At 45.3% G+C, this 18,746-nt stretch overlaps 1 protein-coding gene across 1 annotated transcript in view; it reads right to left on the bottom strand.

Moving 5' to 3' along the window:
* sdk2b (sidekick cell adhesion molecule 2b) overlaps positions 1–18,746 on the bottom strand; it is a 435,742-nt gene that overhangs the window by 134,505 nt on the left and 282,491 nt on the right. Inside the window, exons 2-3 of the mRNA XM_045209786.1 lie at positions 12,444–12,603; positions 54–160 (exon numbers count right to left, since the gene is read on the bottom strand). Coding sequence (XP_045065721.1) covers positions 54–160; positions 12,444–12,603 — 267 coding nt within the window. The remainder of the gene's footprint in view (positions 1–53; positions 161–12,443; positions 12,604–18,746) is intronic.

The following is an 18,746-nucleotide window of genomic DNA, read 5'->3' as shown; positions in this document are numbered from 1 at the left end:
CACACACACACACACACACACACACACACACACACAGAGAGAGAGTCACTTACATGCCACCTGTACTTCAGTCCTCCTCTGTAGTAAGGCTCCTACACGGTTCCTGACGATACATCGGTAGAATCCAGCATGGGAACGGTCCAGGGAGGGAATCAGGTACCTGCAAAACACACACACATTACACACATTCACACACACATTAGATACCTGGAACACCTACAATACACCCTCATCAGATAGTTGGAACACACGATACACACATTAATGGAACACATACAATACACCCACATGACTGGAACACACACAATACACCCACATCAGAACCACAGATATGTACAGAGAGAGAGAGAGAGAGAGAGAGAGAGAGAGAGAGAGAGAGAGAGAGAGAGAGAGAGAGAGAGAGAGAGAGAGAGAGAGAGAGAGAGAGAGAGAGAGGGGGAGAGAGAGAGAGACAGAGAGATAGAGAGAGAGTGAGAAAGAGAGCGAGAGAGAGAGAGAGAGATAGAGAGAGAGAGAGAGAGAGTGAGAGAGAGAGCGAGAGAGAGATAGAGAGAAAGAAAGAGAGACAGCGAGAGAGCGCGAGAGAGAGAGAGAGAGAGAGAGAGAGAGAGAGAGAGAGAGAGAGAGAGAGAGAGAGAGAGAGAGAGAGAGAGAGAAAGAGAGAGAGAAATGAGCCTATGTACAGCCTGATGATAATGACTCTCAAGTGCATCTATTCCCAGAGGGAAATTACCCCCAAGAGATCAGAGTTGCACTTACTCACTCACTCACTCACTCACACACACACACACACACACACACACACACACGCACACACACACGCACGCACGCACGCACGCACGCACGCACGCACGCACGCACGCACGCACGCACACACACACACACACACACACACACACACACACACACACACACACACACACACACAGACAGACACACACACACACAGACAGACACACACACACACACACACACACACACAGACACACCGCACACACACTGTGGAATGACATACACCTCCTCATCTATTCCTGAGCGTATTTCTGAAGCAGACCCTAGAGAGATAAAACAACAACAACCACAAGAACAACAACAACAACAATGCAGGTCTTATGTATCCAGCAGCCACCAGCCCATCCACACCCTCCTTGTGACTTTGGGAGAATCTCAATTGCATACTCCTTGCCTCCTCTTTCCTCCTCAAAATCCATTGGCTGAGAAAGCCAGAGGTCGCTCCCTGACCTTCTCCTCCAATGGGTTTTGTGAAGGAGGCGAGGAGAGAGGAAGCGAGGAGAATGCAATTGAGAATCTCCCCTTGAGTTCACTGTACACCCCATGGAGCTGCAGTACCTACTCCTTCCCATGTGGGGGCACCCAAACACATCATATACAATACCATACCCCTTTTAGCCGGAGGTAGTAATAATGTCAAATTAATGATAAAACACACTCTTAGTAAGTCATGCTCTCTATGTCTGGGTGCAGTAAATGTCTGCTATGAAAGTGGGGGATATCACACAAGGAAATAACCACAAAAGGAGAAATGCAGAGAAAGCAGATATAGCATCTGGACTCTCCGTGGTGACTGGTGAGTAATAGGAAACTTTTGAAGGGTCAGAGTCCCTTGTCTCGCCTCGATGTGTTTGAAACTGGAATCAAACACAAGCCCTGGAGCTTTGGTCAGATTGCTCAGGGAGCCAGACTCCACTACACCACAGGGACATCTCTCCCTATGCAACTGGGTCCTGGACTTTCTGACGGACCGTCCACAGGTGATGAAGGTAGACAACATTACCTCCTCCACACTGATCCTCAACATGGGGGCCCCACAAGGATGCGTCCTCAGTCCCTTCCTGTACTCCCTCACACAGTTCCAACTCCATCATCAAGTTCGCTGTCGACACGAGACGGCCTACTCTGACGGCGTGGAGCCAGGTAAACAACCTCTCCGTCAATGTCAGCAAAACAAAGGAGCTGATTGTGGATTTCAGGAGGAACCAGACTGGGCAGCCATCCTCATCAACGGGGCTGCCGTGGAGACGGTCAAAAACTTCAAGTTCCTCGGCGTACACATCTGCAAGGAGCTAAAATGGTCAAACCATACGGAAACCGTGGTGAAGAAGGCACAACAGCCCCTCTTCAAACTCAGGAGGCTGAAGAAATTAGGCCTGTCCCTGAGGGCCCTCACAGTGTTCTACAGGAGCACCATCGAGAGCATACTGTCACAGCCTGGTACGGCAACTCCACCACCGCTGACCGCAAGGCTCTACAGAGGGTGGTACGCTCAGACGAACGCACCATTGTGTGCACAATGCCTGCCCAGGTGTCGGAAGGCCAAGAAGATCATCAAGGACTTCAGCCACCCGAGCCATGGCCTGTTCTAGCCGCTTCCATCACTCAGACACAGGCAGAATAGGAGCATCATGGCAAAAACTGTCAGACTGGCCAATAGCTTCTACCCCCAGACCATCAGGCTACTGAATAGCCACCACTAGGCAGCTACCTGCAATTGTACCCTGCAATTACACCTGTCTAATCTAATCTTTCCTTTGGTCTATTTAGCTACTCTGACTTTAAGTATTTCTTTCCAACAATGAGAGAGTGTCTGGTCTATACATTTTCCCACACAAACTCTTAGTGTGAGAAGGTCTAAGAGGAAAAAGGGACTTTTATGTCGACAATCAGAGATCGTTGACATAAAATACTGGTGGAACTGCAACTCTCTTCTTGGAGCCATGCTGCAGTTACACCATACGACAAATAGGGGAGCTGTTCACAATGCCTGTACATGTAACCATGGCTGTATTGTGCTGATATTTCAGAAACAGTTAACAGACCCATCTTTAACACCTTCATGTCATCAGTGTTGTCATGTTACAAGACAAGTCTTCAAAACAACGTCGTTCTGCCCTGATGAGTTGTCATAACATTTAATTGACATCCAATAACATGTTAAATTAGATTACACAATCTAAAATTTATGATCTGAGCTCTGGCTCTAAATAGCTCCAGTAAATTAAACCCTTTTCTTCACAGTCACGCCACTTACTCACTTAACTTTGAAAGTGTTCCAAGCAGTTCCTGTCTGCGATCCGACAGTTAGATATAAAGGTACATAACCTGGAGACCTTGGGCTACAAATTACTGTAGTGAGAAAGCTCTCCCTGACCCTGCGGATCAATGCTGCAGAAAAAGGGGACCGAGACAGAGACAGAGAGGGACGAGGGAAGGAGAGAGAGGGAGGGAGGGAGAGAGCGAGAGAGAGGAGAGAATGCAAGGGAGGATAGAGGAGGATCATCTGGAGTTTCGATCTTGATGCTTTAAAAAGCTATTGACCTCAGATGAAGATCAATAGACACAATAGAGTGGGGAAGGTAAAGAGATACGCCCAGACAGAGGGGATAAGATGAAGAGAGAGAGAGAGATAGAGAGAGAGAGAGAGAGAGAGAGAGAGAGAGAGAGAGAGAGAGAGAGAGAGAGAGAGATAGATAGATAGATAGATAGATAGATAGATAGATAGATAGATAGATAGATAGATAGATAGATAGATAGAACGAGAGAGAGAGAGAGAGAGAGAGAGAGAGAGAGAGAGAGAGAGAGAGAGAGAGAGAGAGAGAGAGAGAGAGAGAGAGAGAGAGAGAGAGAGATTTTCCCATTTGTACTTTAACTATTTGCACATTGTTACAACACTGTATATATACATAATATGACATTTGAAATGTCTTTATTCTTTTGGAACTTCTGAGTGTAATGTTTACTGTTAATATTTATTGTTTATTTCACTTTTGTTTACTATCTACTTCACTTGCTTTGGCAATGTTAACATACGTTTCCCATGCCAATAAAGCCCTTAAATTGAAATTGAATTGAAATTGAGAGAGAGAGAGAGAGAGAGAGAGAGAGAGAGAGAGAGAGAGAGAGAGAGAGAGAGAGAGAGAGAGAGAGAGAGAGAGAGAGAGAGAGAGCAGAGAGAGGGGGAGAGGGGGAGAGAAATAGGGGGAGAGACAAAGAGAGAGCAAGAGAGCGAGAGAGAGAGAGAAAGAGAGAGAGAGGGGAGGGGATGGGAGGGGAAATAGACAACAAGTAGGCCAGCCAGACGCACATCATCTGGTGAAAGAAAGAGAACAAGGTATGTCTGAAACTGTCTAGAGAAGAGGACCAGTAATGTCAATATTAACCCTTACTGACCCTGTTGACTGCTATGTTTCTATGCCCACCGGCATTCCTATGGGCTTCATTTACACCTATTTTTCTAGATGTTCTTGTGATTTTTGGATGCACCATGGCTGCTTCTCAAATCATTGATTACTCAAATCCCTGATTCCTCCTCTCTCCTCCTTACAAGAAGAAGATACGATGGAAGGGACCTCGGACCTTCGCCTCCAATACATCTTAGAAAAAAGGGTTCCAAAGTTAGGGTTCTACCCAGAACTGTTTTGATCAGAAGAACCCTTTTTGGAAGACAAGGGTTCACATATTGTTATCACATTAACTTCACATTAAATCACACGTGATCACGTGAAATTCATGTGGTTTTTCCGTAAGAATAGTGTCACCCTTTCAGACCTCTCCATCCCTCTCGTCACTCCTCCTCTCCATCCCTCTCCATCCCTCTCTTCACTCCTCCTCTCCATCCCTCTCTTCACTCCTCCGCTCCATCCCTCTCTTCACTCCTCCTCTCCATCCCTCTCTTCACTCCTCCTCTCCATCCCTCTCTTCACTCCTCCTCTCCATCCCTCTCTTCACTCCTCCTCTCCATCCCTCTCTTCACTCCTCCTCTCCATCCCTCTCTTCACTCCTCCTCTCCATCCCTCTCTTCACTCCTCCTCTCCATCTCTCTCTTCACTCCTCCTCTCCATCCCTCTCTTCACTCCTCCTCTCCATCCCTCTCTTCACTCCTCCTCTCCATCCCTCTCTTCACTCCTCCTCTCCATCTCTCTCTTCACTCCTCCGCTCCATCCCTCTCTTCACTCCTCCTCTCCATCTCTCTCTTCACTCCTCCTCTCCATCCCTCTCTTCACTCCTCCTCTCCATCCCTCTCTTCACTCCTCCGCTCCATCCCTCTCTTCACTCCTCCTCTCCATCTCTCTCTTCACTCCTCCGCTCCATCCCTCTCTTCACTCCTCCTCTCCATCCCTCTCGTCACTCCTCCTCTCCATCCCTCTCCATCCCTCTCTTCACTCCTCCTCTCCATCCCTCTCTTCACTCCTCCTCTCCATCCCTCTCTTCACTCCTCCGCTCCATCCCTCTCTTCACTCCTCCTCTCCATCCCTCTCTTCACTCCTCCTCTCCATCCCTCTCTTCACTCCTCCTCTCCATCCCTCTCTTCACTCCTCCGCTCCATCCCTCTCTTCACTCCTCCTCTCCATCCCTCTCTTCACTCCTCCTCTCCATCCCTCTCTTCACTCCTCCTCTCCATCCCTCTCTCCGTCCCTCTCTCCATCCCTTTCTCCATGCCTATCTCCTCCCTCCATCTCTCTCTCGATCTTTCTCCCAATCCGTCTCTTCATCCCTCTCTCCTCCCTCTCTCCATCCCTCTCTCCACTCCTCCACTCCTCCCCAGGGTAATTAAAGGGGGACATGACACAGAGTAACTGTCCACTGGAACATCAATCAATCACTCTCCAACATCCCTGCACCCTGCTGACTCCCTCAACCTGCTGGACGCCACGCACACCGCACTCAGCTCCGCAAAGGTTAATTGTATTCATTATAGAGAGAGAGGGAGAGGGCGGGAGGGAGGGGGGGAGGGGAGAAACTCGGGCTAAAGTCACCCTGAAGGTTCTGGCTCAAGACTGAGGACTGAATTCTCCACATTCCTCCGCAAGGTTAGACTGCGGAGCACAAAACACCACCTGTCAGCTTTCTCTCCTCCTCTCCCTCTCCCTCCCCCCTCTTTCTATCTCTCTCCGCATTACCGCAGGGCATCCCTCGGATTTAATCCTCTCCCTTAGCAGTTACTCAAGCTAATGCTACATACAGTACATACAAAACACCCATTCTGTTTACTAGTGCTAGCCGGTATTAATTGACCTGGCAAACACAACGAGAAGAAGCCTCACTAACGTCACTAGCTTACCGATCGCTCCTAATTAGGCCATTAACACTAATAGACTTCACACCAGAAGTAATTTAGTCCAGTTGGCTGGTGTTGCTCTGTGCTAACCCCAGAACTAATATGGTTTGATACCTCATTACGGACAGGTTATTACAGCCCTCTCTGGCTCCTCCCACCCCTGATCCCCCCATCACTCTATCGCCCCGGGCCCCTGTCAATCACTGTCTCCTCCTCTCCTCCCTCTCCCTCCCTCCCTCATTCACTTCCTCCCTCCTCCTGGCTCTCTGTCGACCTCACTTTAGTTTCTTACCTACTCAGCCGTGCAATCTGAATTTCTACCTGCTGTACACGGAAGCCTAAAACTACACGTGACAACAAGTTAATGTGAAATAAATGTGACAACATGGGGATGCAAAATGTCAACATGTGATAGCATGACACTACACGTGACAACGTTTGAGCACATGTGAAAACATGATCTCATGTGAATTTTTTGGGACAACATGGGGATGCAACATTTCAACATGTGATACCATGAAATTACATGTGACAACATGTGAAAGTCAAGATGTCAAATTTCATTAAGAATATGCCATTTAGCAGACGCTTTTATTCAAAGCGACTTACAGTCATGCGTGCATACATTTTTGTGTATGGGTGGTCCCGGGGATCGAACCCACTACCCTGGCGTTACAAGCGCCGTGCTCTACCAGCTGAGCTACAGAGGACCACACTTTACTTTAAAATCTACAACTAGCTAAATTAAGGTGTTAATGGACAGTATGCTGCTTACTTGGAACTCAAACTTTGAACTCACAACCTCTTGATTGCTAGCTACCTGAAGTTCCTGCTGAGCCACCAGTTCTATGGACATAATAGAGATTGACTATATGTTTATTGGCAATAAACATTTCTGCACTTTGCCTAAAGTTGAGGTAAAAATAAAGTAAATGTATACAACAATTTGGAGGTGTTATTTCTATAATCTGATTTCAATTACTGTAAAATCGTGTATAAGAACCGCCATAGGCCAACAGCCACTGACGTTTGATTTTGTAAATTAAAAAGCTGCCAAAAAAAATCTATGTTCTGCTCCTTCCCTGACTTTTCCTAAATGTTTGTATTTTACACTGCTCATTTATCAGAATTTTTAAATCACAAACAGAAAATTATTTAGAGCCTTTTTACCTAATCCCAACTTAACCTGCCAAGACAATTTGCTGTAAGACGTTGGTACCCAGCCAGGCGCTAATGCATCTCTCTCTCCTCACTGAATGAATGACAAATGGATGAATGGGCACCTTACTTCACAATTGAATTTCAATTAGGCCTAACTGAATGATAAGGAGGGTGAAGAGGTTGATTTAATTTAGAAAGACAATGGTGTAATGATGAGTTTGTGTTATGCCTATTTATCAGCAGCAAATCATTTGACCGCATGCCATGCAGACTGATACCATTCTCTTTTACGTTTTACTTTGTAAAAATAAGCTGTTTACGGGACTGTTTTATTTACTATAACTCTATTACTAATCAAATGTATTGTAATGGAAACGAAAACATGCTATGTGTTGCAGTAGGCCTTTAGAATAATGCTAAACATACCTTGACTCTATCCAAGTTGATGAGCGGTAAAAACAAATTATGCCAGTCAGCCTGCCCATCGAAACTACACCTAAACTATACTGAAACTAATTTCACACATAGTAAGAGTTAGCCTATAGACAAGATTAAATTGACAATAATCTGATGATTGACAATATTAGGCCTATGAGTTGTCAAATTGTACATGAAGAGATGGGCGCATCTTGTAATTGACAGATGCAGGGAAAGGAGTATCACTTTATCAAATCCTCCTTCAGAGTCACATGCAGGTAAAACATTTTGATTTCTATATAGTATCAGAAAGAGCATATTCTGCAGTTTCTATGACACTTAACTCTAAGTCAAGAGGTGCAGCTCTATTTCCAAGAATATCCATGCTGTCCAAGCATTCAGCACATGACCACTCATGCGGCAGCATTGCTCTGGCTACTAAGCAAAAATTAGTAACATAATACAATTAAAATCTAAATATGCTATTCTGTCATCAATGGATGAATGGGCGATAGAAACCAGATAGAAACTGATAATGGTGCATGTGAATTCAATGAAGTGAATGATGAGGAGGGTGAAGTCACTGACCACCTTCCGGAGACACTTGAAACCCTACCTCTTTAAGGAATAGCAGGAATAGTATAAAAGTAATCCATATACTTATAGGCTGAAAGGCCAGGCAGTTCTAGTGTTAAATGGGATTTGAACTAATAACCCATTGGTCGCTACAACCTGTAATGTCCTGCTACAGTGAAGCTACAACACCAGATCTTTGAGCATGAAAGAGATATGGCAACAAACTTATTGGCAAGAATGCATTTCTGCACTTTGCTAAAAGCTGCCCAGAATCAAGTAAATAATTGTACAATTATCACCACCAATGTAAAACTAGCAGTGCTCAAGGATACTGGACGTAGAGTATACAAGAAGATTTGAACTTGCAACCTCTTGGTTGGAAGTTCATCGATGCTTCTACAGTGCCACCATGTTCATACTTATTGCTTGGAACATATATTAACACACTCTCAAAAAATAAGGGTATGGTTAGGGTACAGTGTTGTTCCCTGGGCTACAAAAAGGTCAAATGCACACTTCACAGCTACACATACTGTACACATGTGAAAGGTTATGCGATCAAATGTGAAAATCCACATGAGGAACTTCATGTGAAATATCATCACGTGAAGTTTTCCAAAAACACACGGTTTCACATGATTTCACAAGAGAAAATCCACATCCGAAACTTTATGTGAAATATCACATGTGAAATGATGTGATTTTCCACATGTGAAATAATGTGTTTTTTCCTTAAGGGCATGGGTGACAGTCAGAGCCAGTGACAGGTGAGACTGATAACGTTACTATGGTAACCAAGCTGTCAGTGTGAGGCAAGGGTAAGGCAGGTTGGTGACCCTCTCATAGGCCCCTCACAAGCACACACATCCCCAGTAAATAGACTATGCATGGAATGACATTTAAAAAGCCTCAGTGAATGAATCCCTTAACACTAGAGCACTCCGTGACCAGGCACACTCTGTTCAATTCCACACACTCAAACATGCACACACTCTCTGACTAACCCTAGTAAAGAGAGACAGAGAGAGGCAGAGAGAGACAGAGAAAGAAATAGCGAAAACAAGAGAGGAGGAGTAGAGAGAGAGAGAGAGAGAGAGAGAGAGAGAGAGAGAGAGAGAGAGAGAGAGAGAGAGAGAGAGAGAGAGAGAGAGAGAGAGAGAGAGAGAGAGAGAGCGAGAGCGAGAGAGAGAGAGGGTAAAGTTATTGTGTCTGGGGGGAGGTAAGAATGTTCAGAGGGAAATAATGGATGTTTTCAGTTATACAAAAGGTGTAATGATTCCGCACTCAAAAAGATGTCGCATAAAGCTTAGTTCATTTTTCTTTTTTTCTCTTTTTTTTCACTGCATCAGGGATAGCGGAACAGGATAGCATACTGTTATGGAACAGAATCCATTAGTATTGTACTGTAGAGAGACTCAGCTGCTCAGGATGCTAGTTGTGCTACTTAGGTCAGGGCCTCCCAGCTCTCTACTCCACACTGCAATCCAAACTATTCACAGTCAAACTTTTTGCTTGTTTGCTCAAGGAAAATAAGTAAATGCTACCACTCTACCCACGCAAAAACGTGTGCCGTCTATGGCGTCTTTTTAACTGACAGCTGAACAGTAGTCTTGCTCTCACTATGTAACAATGCAGATGATTCAATTTGCTCAGGACAAGATGCCACTGCCATTGCAACACAATGTGCGAGCGCTGATGAGTTTTTCAGCTTTTCTGTGTGTCTGTATTGTGTATTGTGTACGCCTGTAGACTCCTTCTCTAAGATGTGTAATGATACTAAAGCTGCTCCACCTCTTTGCACTGACACTAATAGACCAGGAGTGCCATGAGGGAGGAGAATATAGAAATATAGAGAATATTAGCCTCCTGAGCTGAAAAGTCAATATATTTTCCCTGTCCACCATATTTCTGTATTACTGTGTCACTTGGGTTGGATAGGACGTTGCAAGCAGACGAAGAAGAATATGTCAAGCTTATGAAGCACTATAGCAATAGTACAACACTATACAGTATGTGTCTTGGGCCCACCGTCCTAGGTTGCGTCCCAAATAGGGCTCTGGTCAGAAGTACTGCACTATGTAGAGAATACCCTTACTGTTGACAAGTTACAGCAGTGAAGGTCACGACTGTAATACCACACTCACATTTCCACACTCCTCCTTCTTACGCCTGCTATTTAGTTAGCAAGCCCAGCTTGTCCCCTACCCCTCTAGACAAGGAATATTATTGGATTGAACTCATGTTAATTTGTTCTGAGCTTGCATGAAATTGTTTCTGTTAATAAAAGATATGCACGCTTGTTGGCGGTGGTAGGGCCAGTGCCGAGGCATGAAGAAGATTACTGGTTTTAACTCAGAGGAGGAGAAGAGGAGGCGAGGAGAGGGCCTGACAAGAGCAGAGCGGAGAAGGGGTTAGAGAGGCTCTTAAGGCAGCGTGTCTGCATGTGAATTCACTGCTTCTCTCTGATAGCTAAAGTGGAGGGGAGTTAAAAGGCAAGGCCAGATGTGCTCTTTACAGCTCCATCCATACACTCCCCTCCTCTTCCTCCTCTTCCTCCTCCTCCTCCTCTCTCCATTGCTCTGATGTCTTTTTGCTATCTCCAGCTTTCAAATTCTCTCGCTCGCCCTTTATCTTGTTTTCAACACACAAACACACATGCATGCAAACACACAAGTATTCACGCAAGCACGCAAACAGAAATGCATGTGTTGTGCGCGCACTCACACACACACACACACTCCGATATCGATCAGTGGCCTGAGGACAGAAGGTTGTGCGTCCTGGCGTATGTGTGTGACTCTTTAAAACAGTGTTGATCACCAGAGACCTTGCATAACCTCATTACCATAAGGCTGACGTTGACCCTCCAACTGCCCACCTCCCCTTACCTGTCACTGGGGAGGACATCGTGAGGGATGGGGGGCCACTACACACACATGGAAACATGCACGGACACACACTCAATCACACACTCAATCATCCGATAACACACACACACACACAAATGTGCGCACACACATAAAACCACACACACACTCAATCACTCACTCAATGACTCACTCAATCACCCAATAACTCAGACAATAGCCTGAGACTTGAGCAAATAATTAGGAGCATTGGTCCCTCTAAGATGTGATCCATTGTGTTCTCTCTGTCTGTGTATTGGTCCTGATGCCCTGACTGTTACTGCTGTGTTCTCTCTGTCTGTGTATTGGTCCTGATGCCCTGACTGTTACTGCTGTGTTCTCTCTGTCTGTGTATTGGTCCTGATGCCCTGACTGTTACTGCTGTGTTCTCTCTGTCTGTGTATTGGTCCTGATGCCCTGACTGTTACTGTTGTCTTCTTATCTCCCTGAGGCATTGTAGAGAGCAGCAAGCAGCAGCTCCATCAACATTAGAGACAACGCTGGACCTTTGTTCACCTCTGAAAGAGGATGCACACGCATGGACTCAGTCCAGTGTTGGTTGTGACAGGCGTATATGTGTCAGCTCACCGTCTCTCATCGGCCCGACGTTCCATTTACACCTCCGACAGAGATAAGACCAGTGCTTGCCACATGATTAAGATCTCCCAGTTAACATGAAAGAGTCTCTCTCTCGGCAGCTGAGAGGAGGGCTGATCTCGAGAGGTGACAGAGTATCTTCTGTATCTCCTCTCTCTCCCTATAGTGGGCTACACCTCATCTGTACTTGAATGAGAATTTTTATTTGACCAGGTAAGTTGACTGACAACACATTCTCATTTACAGCAACTACCTGGGGAATAGTTACAGGGGAGAGGAGGGATGAATTAACCAATTAGAAGCTGGGGATGATTAGGTGGCCATGATGGTATAAGGGCCAGGTTAGGAATTTAGCCAGTACACCAGGGTTAACACCCCTAATCTTACAATACGTGCCATGGGATCTTTCATGACCACAGAAAGTCAGGACGCCCGTTTAACATCCATCCGAAAGACAGCACCCTACACAGGGCAATGTCCCCAATCACTGCCCTGGGATATTGTTTATTTTTAGAAGAAAGAGTGCCTCCTACTGGCCCTCCAACACCACTTCCAGCAGCATCTGGTCTCCCATTCAGGACCAACCCTGCTCAGCTTCAGAGACAAGCCAGCAGTGGGATGCAGGGTGGTATGCTACTGGCCAAAGCATGTGCGCTGTGTGTCATTTTGGATCTATAGGGGTGTATAAAGTATACAGTGGCAGGACTCACCTGTACTCCAATGAGAACCGTGTGAGCTCGGTGCCATTGTGGATCCATTTGAACTCCAGGGGCCAGCTTCCTTCCGCCATACACGTCAACACCAGCCTGTTACGCTCCAGGTGCAACTGGCTCCGCACCGGCTCCGTCTTAAAGTAGGGCGGCACATCATCTGGAAAGGACAAGGGACAGGGAGAGAGAGAGAGAGAGAGAGAGAGAGAGAGAGAGAGAGAGAGAGAGAGAGAGAGAGAGAGAGAGAGAGAGAGAGAGAGAGAGAGAGAGAGAGAGAGGGGGGAGAGCGAGAGCGAGAGAGAGAGAGGGGAAGAGAGCGAGAGCGAGAGAGAGAGAGAGAGAGAGAGAGAGAGAGAGAGAGAGAGAGAGAGAGAGAGAGAGAGAGAGTTGGTCACACGTATTTTTATATTTATTTAACCTTTATTTAACCAGGTAAGCCAGGTGAGAACAAGTTCTGATTTACAACTGCGACCTGGCCAAGATAAAGCAAAGCAGTGCGATAAAAACAACAACACAGAGTTACATATGGGGTAAAACAAAACATAAAGTCAAAAATACAACAGAAAATATATATACAGTGTGTGCGAATGTAGTAAGTTATGGAGGTAAGGCAATAAATAAATAGGCCATAGTGCAAAAATAGTTACAATTTTGTAATTAACACTGGAATGATAGATGTGCAAAAGATGATGTGCAAATAGAGATACTGGGGTGCAAATTAGCAAAATAAATAACAATATGGGGATGAGGTAGTTGGGTGGGCTAATTTCAGAATGGCTGTGTACAGGTGCAGTGATCGGTAAGCTGCTCTGACAACTGACGCTTAAAGTTAGTGAGGGAGATAAGAGTCTCCAGCTTCAGAGATTTTTGCAGTTCGTTCCAGTCATTGGCAGCAGAGAACTGGAAGGAATGGCGGCCAAAGGAGGTGTTGGCTTTGGGGATGACCAGTGAGCTAAGATAAGACAGGGATTTGCCTAGCAGTGATTTATAGATGACCTGGAGCCAGTGGGTTTGGCAACGAATATGTAGTGAGGGCCAGCCAACAAGAGCGTACAGGTCACAATGGTGGGTAGTATATGGGGCTTTGGTGACAAAACGGATGGCACTGTGATAGACTACATCCAATTTGCTGAGTAGAGTGTTGGAGGCTATTTAGTAAATGACATCGCCGAAGTCAAGGATCGGTAGGATAGTCAGTTTTACGAGGGCATGTTTGGCAGCATGAGTGAAGGAGGCTTTGTTGCGAAATAGGAAGCCGATTCTAGATCTAACTTTTGATTGGAGATGCTTAATGTGAGTCTGGAAGGAGAGTTTACAGTCTAACCAGACACCTAGGTATTTGTAGTTGTCCACATACTCTAGATCAGACCCGCCGAGAGTAGTGATTCTAGTCGGGTGGGCGGGCGCAAGCAGCGTTCGGTTGAAGAGCATGCATTTAGTTTTACTAATGTTTAAGAGCAGTTGGAGGCTACAGAAGGAGTGTTGTATGGCATTGAAGCTCGTTTGGAGGTTTGTTAACACAGTGTCCAATGAAGGGCCAGATGTATACAAAATGGTGTCGTCCGCATAGAGGTGGATCCGAGTGTCACCAGCAGCAAGAGCGACATCATTGATATACACAGAGAATAGAGTCGGCCCGAGAATTGAACCCTGTGGCACCCCCATAGAGACAGCCAGAGGTCCAGACAACAGGCCCTCCGATTTGACACATTGAACTCTATCTGAGAAGTAGTTGGTGAACCAGGCGAGGCAGTCATTAGAGAAACCAAGGCTATTTAGTCTGCCAATAAGCATGCAGTGGTTGACAGAGTCGAAAGCCTTGGCCAGGTCGATGAAGACGGCTTTATCGATCGCGGTTATAATATCGTTTAGGACCTTGAGCATGGAAGATGCTCACAGGTTCACAGATTATAAACTGTGTGGTTTGAGCCCTGAATGCTGATTTGCTGAAAGCCGTGGTATATTAGACCGCATACCACGGGTATGACCCCAAAAATGTTTTACTCTTCTAATTACGTTGGTAACCAGTTTATACAGTGAGGGAAAAAAGTATTTGATCCCCCGCTGATTTTGTACATTTCCCCACTGACAAAGAAATGATCAGTCTATAATTTTAATGGTAGGTTTATTTGAACAGTGAGAGACAGAATAACAACAACAAAATCCAGAAAAACGCATGTAAAAAATGTTATCAATTGATTTGCATTTTAATGAGGGAAATAAGTATTTGAACCCCTCTCAATCAGAAAGATTTCTGGCTCCCAGGTGTCTTTTATACAGGTAACAAACTGAGATTAGGAGCACACTCTTAAAGGGAGTGCTCCTAATCTCAGTTTGTTACCTGTATAAAAGACACCTGTCCACAGAAGCAATCAATCAATCAGATTCCAAACTCTCCACCATGGCCAAGACCAAAGAGCTCTCCAAGGATGTCAGAGACAAGATTGTAGACCTACACAAGGCTGGAATGGGCTACAAGACTATCGCCAAGCAGCTTGGTGAGAAGGTGACAACAGTTGGTGCGATTATTCGCAAATGGAAGAAACACAAAAGAACTGTCAATCTCCCTCGGCCTGGGGCTCCATGCAAGATCTCACCTCGTGGGAGTTGCAATGATCATGAGAACGGTGAGGAATCAGCCCAGAACTACACGGGAGGATCTTGTCAATGATCTCAAGGCAGCTGGGACCATAGTCACCAAGAAAACAATTGGTAACACACTACGCCGTGAAGGACTGAAATCCTGCAGTGCCCGCAAGGTCCCCCTGCTCAAGAAAGCACATATACAGGGCCGTCTGAAGTTTGCCAATGAACATCTGAATGATTCAGAGGAGAACTGGGTGAAAGTGTTGTGGTCAGATGAGACCAAAATGGAGCTCTTTGGCATCAACTCAACTCACCGTGTTTGGAGGAGGAGGAGGAATGCTGCCTATGACCCCAAGAACACCATCCCCACCGTCAAACATGGAGGTGGAAACATTATGCTTTGGGGGTGTTTTTCTGCTAAGGGGACAGGACAACTTCACCGCATCAAAGGGACGATGGACGGGGCCATGTACCGTCAAATCTTGGGTGAGAACCTCCTTCCCTCAGCCAGGGCATTGAAAATGGGTTGTGGATGGGTATTTCAGCATGACAATGACCCAAAACACACGGCCAAGACAACAAAGGAGTGGCTCAAGAAGAAGCACATTAAGGTCCTGGAGTGGCCTAGCCAGTCTCCAGACCTTAATCCCATAGAAAATCTGTGGCGCGAGCTGAAGGTTCGAGTTGCCAAACGTCAGCCTCGAAACCTTAATGACTTGGAGAAGATCTGCAAAGAGGAGTGGGACAAAATCCCTCCTGAGATGTGTGCAAACCTGGTGGCCAACTACAAGAAACGTCTGACCTCTGTGATTGCCAACAAAGGTTTTGCCACTAAGTACTAAGTCATGTTTTGCAGAGGGGTCAAATACTTATTTCCCTCATTAAAATGCAAATCAATTTGAACATGCATTTTTCTGGATTTTTTTGTTGTCATTCTGTCTCTCACAGTTCAAATAAACCTACCATTAAATTTATAGATTGAGCATTTCTTTGTCAGTCAGCAAACTTACAAAATCAGCAGGGGATCAAATACTTTTTTCCCTCACTGTAATAGCAATAAGGCACCTCAGGGTTTGTGGTATATGGCCACTATATCACACCCCCTCATGCCTTCTTGCTTAATTATACAGCAACTTTATGTATGGGGATACACCTTAAGTGTGATTGTGTGATAGCAGAGATACGCTTGTGTGTCACCCAAGATAATCTGGACATGTTCGACTGCACTCGCTCTCTGATCTGACTAGTAAGAGTGGGCTGCAGCCTGCCCTGCAGTAGCAGAGACACGTGACAGATAGGGATTCAGGAGTAGAGAGAGGAGGTAAGACCTGGTGGATTGGAGATGTGTGTTCTCTATGTGTCTGAACGGTTAAGCATGACATATCGCTTTCCCCAGCCCAGACAGGGTTAGATAGAAGGCGAAAAAGACACGGGAAATGCGTGAAATCCTTTCATCATTCTCTCTGTGCCTCTCCATTTTGCTCTGTCTCTTTTCTCTCTGTGTTTGTGAACACGTAGGAGCCCAGTGTGAAGAAACAGGGAATGAGAAAAGCCAGCAGGTGATGTTCCCTATCGAGTACAGAGCACTGAGGATAGTACAGAATAGATTATGCTACACACACACACACACACACACACACACACACACACACACACACACACACACACACACACACACACACACACACACACACACACACAGTCTTGTATAACTAACCTTGTTGGGACACACAATTCAGTCCCATTCAAAATCCTATTTTCCCTAACCCCTAAACCTAACCCTTACCTTAACCCTAACCTTAACCCCAAAACCTAACCTTAACCCTAACCCTAACCCTAACCCTAACCCTAACCCTAACCCTAACCTTAACCCTAAACCCCCTATAAATAGCATTCGACCTTGTGGGGACTAACACAATGTCCCCTGTTCGTCAAATGTTTGTTTGTTTACTATTCTAGTGGGGACTTATGGTGCCCACAAGTGTAGTTAAACACGCCCACACACACATACACATACACACACACACTCACACACACACACACACACACACACACACACACACACACACACACACACACACACACACACACACACACACACACACACACACACGCCTCCATCAAATCAGCTCCAATCCACCTCACTGTCATACTCCCTTGTGGTTGTGAAAGCTCACTCTTGATAGATGGTACTACAATTAACACCTCGTGCTTGATGATGATTGTAAATATAGACCAATTTAATTGGATGGTTGGATAATATAATTTTCAAATGAGCTAATAATCAAGAATTGAAATTAAACTGTCAAAATGATCTACAGGCTTAGTATTTGCACTCCTATTTTGGCTCCACCAATCCAACAGAGGTAGGGTTAGTAAAAAAAGAAAAAAAAGGGGAAAGATGGAGAGAAAATAAAGAAATGCCTTAAAAGAAAGAAATAGATGTCTATAAACAGAGGTAGCCAAGAAGAAAAGACGATTGGTAGGCAGTATGATGGAGTGAGGGATAAATGGAAGCGAAAGCCAGGAGGTGAATGATGTATATGAGAAAGACTGAAATAGAAAAAGAGAAATGTAGAGGATAGGAGGGTTATGGCTTGTATAGATAGATGGTTTCACAGCCTCCTTAGTGTGGGGTTATGGCTTGTATAGAAAGATGGTTTCACAGCCTCCTTTGTGTGGGGTTATGGCTTGTATAGATAGATGGTTTCACAGCCTCCTTAGTGTGGGGTTATGGCTTGTATAGATAGATGGTTTCACAGCCTCCTTAGTGTGGAGTTATGGCTTGTATAGATAGATGGTTTCACAGCCTCCTTTGTGTGGGGTTATGACTTGTATAGATAAATGGTTTCACAGCCTCCTTAGTGTGGGGTTATGACTTGTATAGATAGATGGTTTCACAGCCTCCTTAGTGTGGGGTTATGGCTTGTATAGATAGATGGTTTCACAGCCTCCTTAGTGTGGGGTTATGACTTGTATAGATATATGGTTTCACAGCCTCCTTAGTGTGGGGTTATGGCTTGTATAGATAGATGGTTTTACAGCCTCCTTAGTGTGGGGTAATGGCTTGTATAGATAGATGGTTTCACAGCCTCCTTGGTGTGGGGTTATGGCTTGTATAGATAGATGGTTTCACAGCCTCCTTAGTGTGGGGTTATGGCTTTTATAGATAGATGGTTTCACAGCCTCCTTAGTGTGGGGTTATGACTTGCATAGATAGATGGTTTCACAGCCTCCTTAGTGTGGGGTTATAGCTTGTATAGATATATGGTTTCACAGCCTCCTTAGTGTGGGGTTATGGCTTGTATAGATAGATGGTTTCACAGCCTCCTTAGTGTGGGGTTATGGCTTGTATAGATAGATGGTTTCACATCCTCCTTAGTGTGGGGTTATGGCTTGTATAGATAGATGGTTTCACAGCCTCCTTAGTGTGGGGTTATGGCTTGTATAGATAGATGGTTTCACAGCCTCCTTAGTGTGGGGTTATGACTTGTATAGATAGATGGTTTCACAGCCTCCTTAGTGTGGGGTTATGGCTTGTATAGATAGATGGTTTCACAGCCTCCTTAGTGTGGGGTTATGGCTTGTATAGATAGATGGTTTCACAGCCTCCTTAGTGTGGGGTTATGACTTGTATAGATAGATGGTTTCACAGCCTCCTTAGTGTGGGGTGATGGCTTGTATAGATAGATGGTTTCACAGCCTCCTTAGTGTGGG

The sequence above is a fragment of the Coregonus clupeaformis genome, chromosome 31, assembly GCF_020615455.1.
Source record: "Coregonus clupeaformis isolate EN_2021a chromosome 31, ASM2061545v1, whole genome shotgun sequence".
In the NCBI taxonomy this organism is placed as follows: Eukaryota; Metazoa; Chordata; class Actinopteri; order Salmoniformes; family Salmonidae; genus Coregonus; species Coregonus clupeaformis.
Note: the sequence above shows the minus strand (reverse complement) of the source record. Positions and strands in the feature narration are given on the sequence as shown.